The sequence below is a fragment of the Triticum aestivum genome, chromosome 2B, assembly GCF_018294505.1.
Source record: "Triticum aestivum cultivar Chinese Spring chromosome 2B, IWGSC CS RefSeq v2.1, whole genome shotgun sequence".
Classification (NCBI taxonomy): Eukaryota; Viridiplantae; Streptophyta; class Magnoliopsida; order Poales; family Poaceae; genus Triticum; species Triticum aestivum.
Genome location: NC_057798.1, coordinates 139,896,496 through 139,905,253, shown reverse-complemented (window position 1 = coordinate 139,905,253; position 8,758 = coordinate 139,896,496). Strand labels below are relative to the sequence as shown.

The window sequence follows — 8,758 nt, the reverse complement described above, 5'->3', positions numbered from 1 at the left end:
TCCAATTGCTTCTGATCAATAAACAAATTGTATAGGTCGTCCTATTTTGGTAGATTTTGTGGAGTTCGAGAAGTTTTTGTTAGTTACAGATTACTACAGACTGTTCTGTTTTTGACAGATTCTGTTTTTCGTGTGTGGTTTGCTTATTTTGATGAATCTATGGCTAGTAAAAGAGTCTATAAACCATAGAGAAGTTGGAATACAGTAGGTTTAACACCAATATAAATAAATAATGAGTTCATTACAGTACCTTAAAGTGGTCTTTTGTTTTCTTTCGCTAACGGAGCTCACGAGATTTTCTGCTGAGTTTTGTATTGTGAACTTTTCAAGTTTTGGGTGAAATATTTGATGGATTATGGAACAAGGAGTGGCAAGAGCCTAAGATTGGGGATGCCCATGGCACCCCCAAGATAATCTAAGGACACATAAAATCCAAAGCTTGGGGATGCCCTGGAAGGCATCCCCTCTTTCGTCTACTTCCATCGGTAACTTTACTTGGAGCTATATTTTTATTCACCACATGATATGTGTTTTGCTTGGAGCGTCTTGTATGATTTGAGTCTTTACTTTTTAGTTTACCACAATCATCTTTGCTGTACACACCTTTTGAGAGAGACACACGTGATTCGAAAATTATTAGAATACTCTATGTCTTCACTTATATCTTTTGAATTATATAGTTTTTGCTCTAGTACTTCACTTATATCTTTTAGAGCACGGTGGTGGTTTTGTTTTATAGAAACTATTATTCTCTCATGCTTCACTCAGCTTATTTTGAGAGTCTTAAATAGCATGGTAATTTGCTTAAATAATCCTAATATGCCAGGTAATCAAGACTAGTAAAAACTTTCTTATGAGTGTGTTGAATACTAAGAGAAGTTTGATGCTTGATGATTGTTTTGAGACATGGAGGTAGTGATATCAAAGTTGTGCTAGTTGAGTAGTTGTGAATTTGAGAAATACTTGTGTTGAAGTTTGCAAGTCCCGTAGCATGCACGTATGGTAAACGTTATGTAACAAATTTGAAAAATGAGGTGTTCGTTGATTGTCCTCCTTATGAGTGGCGGTCGGGGATGAGCGATGGTCTTTTCCTACCAATCTACCCCCTAAGAGCATGCGCGTAGTGCTTGGTTTTTGATGACTTGTAGATTTTTGCAATAAGTATGTGAGTTCTTTATGACTAATGTTGAGTCCATGGATTATACGCACTCTCACCTTTCCATCATTGCTAGCCTCTTCGGTACCGTGCATTGCCCTTTCTCACATTGAGAGTTGGTGCAAACTTTGCCGGTGCATCCAAACCCCGTGATATGATACGCTCTTTCACACATAAACCTCCTTATATCTTCCTCAAAACTGCCACCATACCTACCTATTATGGCATTTCCATAGCCATTCTGAGATATATTGCCATGCAACTTTCCACCGTTCTCTTTATCATGACACGTTCATCATTGTCATGTTGCTTTGCATGATCATGTAGTTGACATAATATTTGTGGCAAAGCCACCATTCATAATTCTTTCATACATGTCACTCTTGGTTCATTGCATATCCCGGTACACCGCCGGAGGCATTCATATAGAGTCATACTTTGTTCTAGTATCGAGTTGTAATCATTGAGTTGTAAATAAATAGAAGTGTGATGATCATCATTTTCTAGAGCATTGTCCCAAGTGAGGAAAAATAAAAAATAAAAAATAAAAACGGAGAAAGGCCATAAAAAAAGAAGAAGGCCCAAAAAAATTGAGAGATAAAGAGAAAAAGGACAATGTTACTATCATTTTTACCACACTTGTGCTTCAAAGTAGCACCATAATCTTCATGATAGAGAGTCTCTTATTTTGTCACTTTCATATACTAGTGGGAATTTTTCATTATAGAACTTGGCTTGTATATTCCAACAATGGGCTTCCTCAAATGCCCTAGGTCTTCATGAGCAAACAAGTTGGATGCACACCCACTTAGTTTCTTTTGTTGAGCTTTCATATATGACGCCACCCGAAGGCGCATCGACATGTGCCTCATGGTGTTTGCGGAACCCGAGCCTGAGCTACAGCTCGACGGCGGGGATGGCTGCAGAGGCGGCTGCCTCGTGGTAGCACCCGGCACGGGGGATCGCGGCCCACGCCCGCGGGATCCCCTCTTTGTGTTGCCACGGCGCGAGGAGGAGGACGACGACGAAGACGAAGACCGTCCCCACACTGCGGGTGCGCCGTTGTGGCAGACATTAGCGCGTCAGGCTTCTACACGGAGACATTAGCGCCGTCACGGAACAGGGCAAGGACGCGTAGGCCCGCCGGACCCGAGAGCGAGCTCGATGTTCTTCCACAGGGAGGCGCTAGGCGGTTGGCGGTGATCAGAGCACGGCGGCAGAGCATGACCAACTGCAATTTCCCTGTGCATAGCGATTCTTTTTCTTATGAATCTTGAAGTCGTCGGAATTCTTGATCCGACTCTGTTTCTTGAATTCTTGCAAATCTGACAAAACAATACCATGGACATCCCATCCAAAAAAAGAAAACAATTGTTTTTCATACTAAACTTTTATACTTATTTAAAACTATGTGTAGCATATTACAGTTGTAATTATTATTTTTCTATTACTTAGAAACATAAAATGTTTTCGAATAATAGTTATATTATTTATTGGTATGCAGTTGTAATGTATATCATTGAAAATTTTAATTCTACAAAATGAAAAAATTAATGATGTAGCAATTTTTCTCTTTATTGTTAAAACAATCTTTCATATTTATTTTTTAATATTCCATAAACGATATAGTGTATACACATTTGCATATCTATGCGTGTGTTCATATATCTTTTAATATTATAATGAATATTATGATAGAGATTTCTAAATTATGAACACACTAAGAAATATTTTAATAGTGGTTTCTAGTGTATATTAGGCAGTTATATTCATGAAAACTTCTAGGGCATAGAAAAAAACTTGGATTGCAACTTGGCTTTAGTAATAGAATCATCGAAGAACCAAAAATGTTGTTGATTATACTTTTACGCAAGATTCGATTACCTAACATGCTCGTCCATATTCACTTGATTTGATTTGGTGCAAATGAGATGCCTACACATTTATCGAATTAAAAATTGTGCATTAGTTTAAACATTCAAATCTAGTTGTCATAATTTTCATTATGATATTATAAGACGTGCATCGTAGAAACTAATGTACTTGGACTCAACTTTGCCAGTCGGATTGGTTTGCCTATGCGTGGTGTAACTTATCTTACGCTTCTGCAAATTGAGGTTCTATTTAATCCATTTAATAATCTTTCAGATGTAATGTATACTTGCATAGTTCTTAATACTATAAGTTTTAGTTGGACCTGTCCCCTCTTGGAGCCCGGGGCGGTCGCCCCTTTTGCCGCGCCTATGGGCCTACCCTAGAGGAGTGCCCTTTCTTGGATAACTTGTTCGCGAACAAGAAGCGCCGGGGAGCACGAGGAGGCGAGGCCGAGGAGCGCCGGCGACCATGAGAAGGCGCGCGTGGATAAGGACAAAGATCTTGCGATGAATCTTTGCATTGCAGCTTTCTGTGAGATCGGCGGTCGTTTACAGATATGGGCCACCGCACCGACGCCATGGTGGCGGAGGTGGACCTTGAGCTCGAGCTCGATGAGGGGGGCGGCGGCGATGGCGGACGAGGCAGTGGTGGATGCGGTGTGCTAGTTGCAGCGTCGGATGGAGATCGCGGTGTTGGCCGAAGGTCCCCTCTTCATGCTTTCCGTCGACCGCGAGCGCGAGGAGGAGGAGGAGGCATGCAATGACGGTGACGGCAGGGCCATATTTCTATGCCTGGGGTTCGGTCTCGACACTAACACCTTCGCTCCATGCCAAGAAGAAGACGACGATGATGAAGATAAGCAGAAATGGATGGTGTCTCGGTGGACGGCAGTTAGGCGGCGACATTGTTTGTTCTTTGTAGAATCTTTCCCAAGATTAGCTATTTTTTATTCGATCGGCAGTTATTGGATTTGTTGTTATCAATTGAGGTCTCATTAGCACGATTGAGGTGTTAGAGCATCTCCAGCCGTTCGACCCCCCAGGTTATGAAGTAGCGCTCCCGGGGGCTAATCGGCGATATTTTCGCCGTGGGGGCGCTCGGGTTCTCAAAAGCCGCCCCAGGTTGGCATCCAGATCCCGTTTTCCAAATGCAAATTGGGCTCAAATTCGAATAAAATGACTCAATTTTGGACGAAATTTAGGCGGTCTCATTCATATTTGTATAAATTTAAAGACATACATAAAAACTAAAAAAACTACGCTACCGCCATCCCGAACCTAGTTCATGCCGAGGAGCTTGTAGAAGGCGGTGTAGTCGCCGCCGCCGCCGTTGTCGGCGTTGCCGTCATCCTGCACGCCGCCGTCCTTGCTGCAGTCCTGCCCTGGATCGCTGCTGCGAACGGGATTGGTCGGCGCCGGCGCCTCCTCCTCGTCAACGATGACGCCACCCTCTTCGCGGCCTCGGCGTCGCTCGACGATCTCCTCCAAAGCGCTGCACTGGCGCTCCATCTCCTCCCGCACATAGTCGTCGCGCGCCCATTTCAGGCCGGTTTCGAGGTCGGCAGCCATCTCGACGTGTTCTTGCTTGACCACCACGGGCGTCACCGGCTCCTTCTTCGGCCTGACCAGGCGAAGATGGCCGCGGGAAGGTGAAGGTTGGCGGCAGCCCTCATTTATGATGAGGTTGCCGTCGCGGCTGCACCGACGCTCCGGCGTCTTCTGGGGCTCGGGCTTGACGAGGGCAAGCAGGATGGCAGCAGTGCGGACGCGTGGCGGGAAAGGGTGGGACACGCAGCGGCTCGCCTTCACTACTCCGCCTGTGATTAATGGAAGGCTGACCTGCGGCAGCTTTGGCATTGATTCGCGCGGGAGCCGAGGTGAAGAGATGAGGACGATAATGCCTAGTCGCTGACTCGGTGGGCCCACGGGTGGCAATCTGGCGCGGGAAGTTTTGGCGCCATTTTTCTTTCGCCGGTGCCCACGGTCGGCCCCCAGCGAGCTGGGTTCGGCCCGGTTGCATCGGCGCCAGTTTCGGCCCTAAGCGGCGAAATTTAGGCTCCTGGGGGTGCTACTCAGCCATTTTTTGGAGCCGGTGATAAAAAAGCGACCCTGGGGACCCTGTTGAGGGGCGAGTGGAGATGCTCTTAGTAGCATGAAGGTTGATGAAATATGATTGACTGATTGAATTACAAACTTGGAACCGATCCTATGGTTGTTCTTGCAATGGATAATTTTCATTAATGCAAATTTCCTTCTTGTATTCATTCGGGTCGACGGTTTTCTAAGGCAAATCCTGATGATTTTGAAGTTGCAGCACTTCTTGATTTGGACATATGGTCATAACTCTGTTATTCTAAATTCAGTTGCACCTCAGGTTGAAGTAGTAGTCCTACCAGGTTGCATCACCATGTTTATAATTCGGTTTAATCTTCTTGTTTGCGATGAGCTCAGATGCAAAATCGGGGTTGCCGATGAGCTCAGCTTTGAGCGGCGCCTCCACCTCGAGGTTCTTGGCCACGCACGGTGGCGACCTTGGTGCCAGTGTCCACGAGCTCCTTCGTAGAATCGATGAGATCATCGCCATCCTCCTCCCTATCCTCTGCGCACGGGTCCTCGCCAGCGGTCGCTTGGGCCACGCGCGCTGCATAGTACGTGCGCTCGGCGGTGGTACCGCTGCATCGAAAGCATGGCGTAGTAATGATGAATTGCACCACGGCATCTCGACTACTAGGTATTTTCCCGTGTGTTGCAATGGGTCAATACATATTCCAGTAGCATGACATCAATTATGTATGTGTACAACCATAGCTCAACGTAGACAATTCTAGCTTGAATTCACGATTTTTGGTAGGTATGAATCACATCTGGATAACACCACGATTTATGGCCTTATACATAAGAGATTCAATGAGTTTACGGCAGAGCTTGATTGATTATTTGCTTTCCCCACAAGTTTATAACCTTAACATGCGTGAATTGATTGATTACCATAATTGTTATATTTGAGATTTTCGTGAGTTTATGGCCTTAACATATGTGAATTGATTGATTACTGTAATGAGCATATTTGGGATACGCTGGGTTTTCACGGGTAGATGAAAAAGCAGTAAGAGAGAAAAACCGGTGGAAGGGGGATGAAAATCGGTGGAGGAAGAGAAATCAGTGAGGATGGGGGTTCTCATACGTGGAGGGGTGGACGAAAGGTGGGCGACATAAGAAGGGAGAGGGAACGTTACACATCTTTTAAGTAGTACTAGGTAACTGCCCATGCGTTGCCACGGAAAAATAAAGAACTTGTGAAAACAAATAACTAGCTATCAGAAAATGTCCATCGCCACATACTTCTTGTTTGCAGACATTTACCATTGCAACCTCCCTCTCTCTCTCTCTCTCTCTCTCTCTTTTCTTATTTTTCTTTCTGTTTTCTATTTTCTGTAATTTGTTTGATTTGATTTTCAAACCAAATCATTTTTGAAAAAACTGAAACTTTTTGTAGGCACTAACTGAACTATTCCAAAGGCCCTCACCAAGTTTCAAATTATTTGGAGCTATAAAACTATTCTTTAGGATTAATTAGCTCTAACTCAAATACAATATAGGTCAATTCAAAAGTTCCTAAATGCCATGCAAAAATGTGCATAATCTCTGGTTAAGGGTTTTACCTTTTACCTTAAATCATTAACATTTTTCAAGGGCATTTTAGGTTCAATTAAAAATATTTTAGATGAACCTATTTTATTAATGTGGTGCTAGGGTTTGATCATTCACCATTTCATGTTCAAGAGAAATTTGAACATGATGCATTCAAGAATAGCTAACTTAGGCCATTACAAGACTAGGGATGTCACAGTTTGCCTCGCTTCGGTGAGGGAGGGATAATGACGGAGGCACGCCTTCGGTTCATCATTAGATGGTCTATGAACCTGGAGTGTTGCTTTTAGTGTTCTTGTACTACCATGTTGTTTAATGAATAGATCTAAAGTTTTTTTCAAAAAAAAAAACATTTGCTATGGGAGGATGATGACTTAGTCATACTGTTTTACATCCCATCTTTATTGGTCATTTAGTGTACCCTGCCGATAATCCTAGACGTACAGGGGTTTTACAAGTCCGTTACGGACCCCTTCTCGCTAATTCGCTCGCCCCCCCTGATTTCAGGGGGTGGGGGCCCTGCTGCTAATCCTAAGCCAATCAGTTTGCTCCACATCAGCATGTACAATAAACCATGTAAAACAAGCCTATAGCTCTAGCATTACTCGTACCCTGCTCATAAAATTTTGGGCCTTGCCTTACATGTTTAGAGGGTGGGAGGAGATAATATATTTTTTTTGAGAAAAAAAACAACACAATACAAATTGGGACACAAAAACTAGAACACATGTGTGCAGAGCAAAACGGAACAACACATGTTTCACCGTAGAATCTTAAACTGAATCGGCAGCCCAAATTTCCATCAGCCAAACCATAGGCTACACAAACCTAGGCGGACGTACCAACACAGGACGCCGGCCGGCCGGCCGGCCGGGCGGTAGCTAAGCCACGAAGGCGTACTGCTCGTACCGCACGCTGCAGTCCACGAGCACGGCCCTCGCGCCGACGGCGTGGCTGCAGGTGGCGTTCATCTGGCTGACGGCGGAGCCGAGGCAGCTCGCGCAGTCCGCGCCCGACAGACCGGCGCGGCACACGGCGTGGCCGTAGGCGAACGCGTTCGGGTACGGGGAGATGCTGTAGGCGTCGCGGGAGCGGGACTGCGGCGTGGCGGCCAGCAGGACGGCCAGCACGTAGGCGAGGCTCTCCGCGAAGGGGTCCCCGGCGCCGTACACCGCGCCGTTGCAGATCACGGAGAGCGGTGCCGTGTTGGGCGCGCCGCTGGCGGTGTGCGGGCAGGAGGAGAGGAGGTGCAGCAGCGCGAGGGGGAGGAAGAGGAGCCGGTCCGCTCTGCGTGAGGGCGCCATGGCGCCTCCGATCTTGGGCTACGGGTGTAGTAGGGTGGTGTGTGGTTGTTGGTGGCGCTGTGAGCTTTGGGAACAACGGTATCTATGAGTGGGAAGAAGATAGGACGGACAGGCTGAGGCCGGCCGGCCGATGGTCGTTTTCACGGAGACTGCTAGCCCGCTTGTTTGTATGCTTGTCTGCTTGCATTACGATGTGAGCGATGCATGTGATGTGCCAGGTGCCTATCGTATCGTATTAGGGCAACTCCAACGCTCAAACGGACCTGGATTTGATTTTTTTTATCCGTTTGGATTGGCTGGTAAGGCTAAGTCCGGCTCTGCCCTGACCGATGCATTTCATTCCTGGCCGGTATGTCAGATTTGTACATAATTTTTGCATACAAATCTTAACGTTGCCTAAAGTCTAAATCACATAAATATTACATCACAAAAATAAATAGTTTACAATTAAATAAAAATATCATAGTTTACAAGCCAAATAAAACTTAAATTGTCACAAATACATTCAAAGAAAAAGGGCTGATACATCTATTGGTTGCAACGCTTTTGCCACGACTCATACCTTATCGAACTACTCACACATGGAGATCATATTATAAAAGAACACATCATAGAACAAATCATGAAGGTAGATTATTGATAATATGTCTTACAATGGATGTCGTGTGTGAGACACGATTACAAGTATGACTAGAGGAGGATGAACTGTGGTGAAGATGGAGATGGAAAATGGCGGTGGTTAGGGTTGATGAAGATGGGGTGAAGATGACTCT

General features: G+C 45.3%; 1 protein-coding gene across 1 annotated transcript; it reads right to left on the bottom strand.

Moving 5' to 3' along the window:
• Window positions 1-7,244: 7,244 nt before the first annotated feature.
• On the bottom strand, window positions 7,245-8,120 carry LOC123040826 (antifungal protein ginkbilobin-like protein). The gene has a single exon (XM_044463572.1). It carries the CDS (start codon window positions 7,983-7,985, stop codon window positions 7,563-7,565), a length of 423 nt encoding a protein of 140 aa, XP_044319507.1. The 5' UTR covers window positions 7,986-8,120; the 3' UTR covers window positions 7,245-7,562.
• Window positions 8,121-8,758: the final 638 nt, after the last annotated feature.